This window comes from Crocuta crocuta, unplaced genomic scaffold (genome assembly GCF_008692635.1).
Source record: "Crocuta crocuta isolate KB4526 unplaced genomic scaffold, BGI_CrCroc_1.0 scaffold101, whole genome shotgun sequence".
In the NCBI taxonomy this organism is placed as follows: Eukaryota; Metazoa; Chordata; class Mammalia; order Carnivora; family Hyaenidae; genus Crocuta; species Crocuta crocuta.
The window spans coordinates 9,171,321-9,171,767 of record NW_027527956.1 but is presented as its reverse complement, the minus strand read 5'-3'; the positions used below and the strand labels follow the sequence as shown (position 1 = coordinate 9,171,767).

General features: G+C 67.9%; 1 protein-coding gene across 1 annotated transcript in view; it reads left to right on the top strand.

Moving 5' to 3' along the window:
- Positions 1-267: 267 nt before the first annotated feature.
- Positions 268-447, top strand: part of PARD6G (par-6 family cell polarity regulator gamma) — an 86,972-nt gene continuing 86,792 nt past the window's right edge. Inside the window, exon 1 of the mRNA XM_077752717.1 lies at positions 268-339. Within this exon, the coding sequence (XP_077608843.1) occupies positions 268-339 (72 nt within the window). The remainder of the gene's footprint in view (positions 340-447) is intronic.

Sequence of the window (447 nt, the reverse complement as noted above, 5' to 3'; positions counted from 1 at the left end):
TCGCCCAGTGGAGGTAAACAAAGTCATGGTGGAGGCGAGCTGAAAGAGACGTTGTGGGCGCCCAGGTGGGAATGAGACGCCCTGGGCCGGTCCAAGCTCCTTTCCGCTGCTCAGGCGGCTGCCAACAGAAGCGCGCACCTCCAGCGGAGCAGCTGCTTTGGGGACTGGACCTGGGGGGCGGGTCCTTGGGGCGCGGGGCGGGACCAGGTTCCTCCGGACTCGTGNTGAGGAGCCAAGGCGAGGGCGAGGCTGAGCGGGGCCGGAACCATGAACCGGAGCTTCCACAAGTCTCAGACCCTGCGCTTCTACGACTGCAGCGCGGTGGAAGTCAAGAGCAAGGTAAGCCGGAGCCGGCAGCCTGCGCCCCCCTGCGAATGAATGGGCGCCCCACGGGGGGACCGGGCGCTGCGGGAGGTACCGGGGCTGGCGACAACTGTGAAGCGCGGG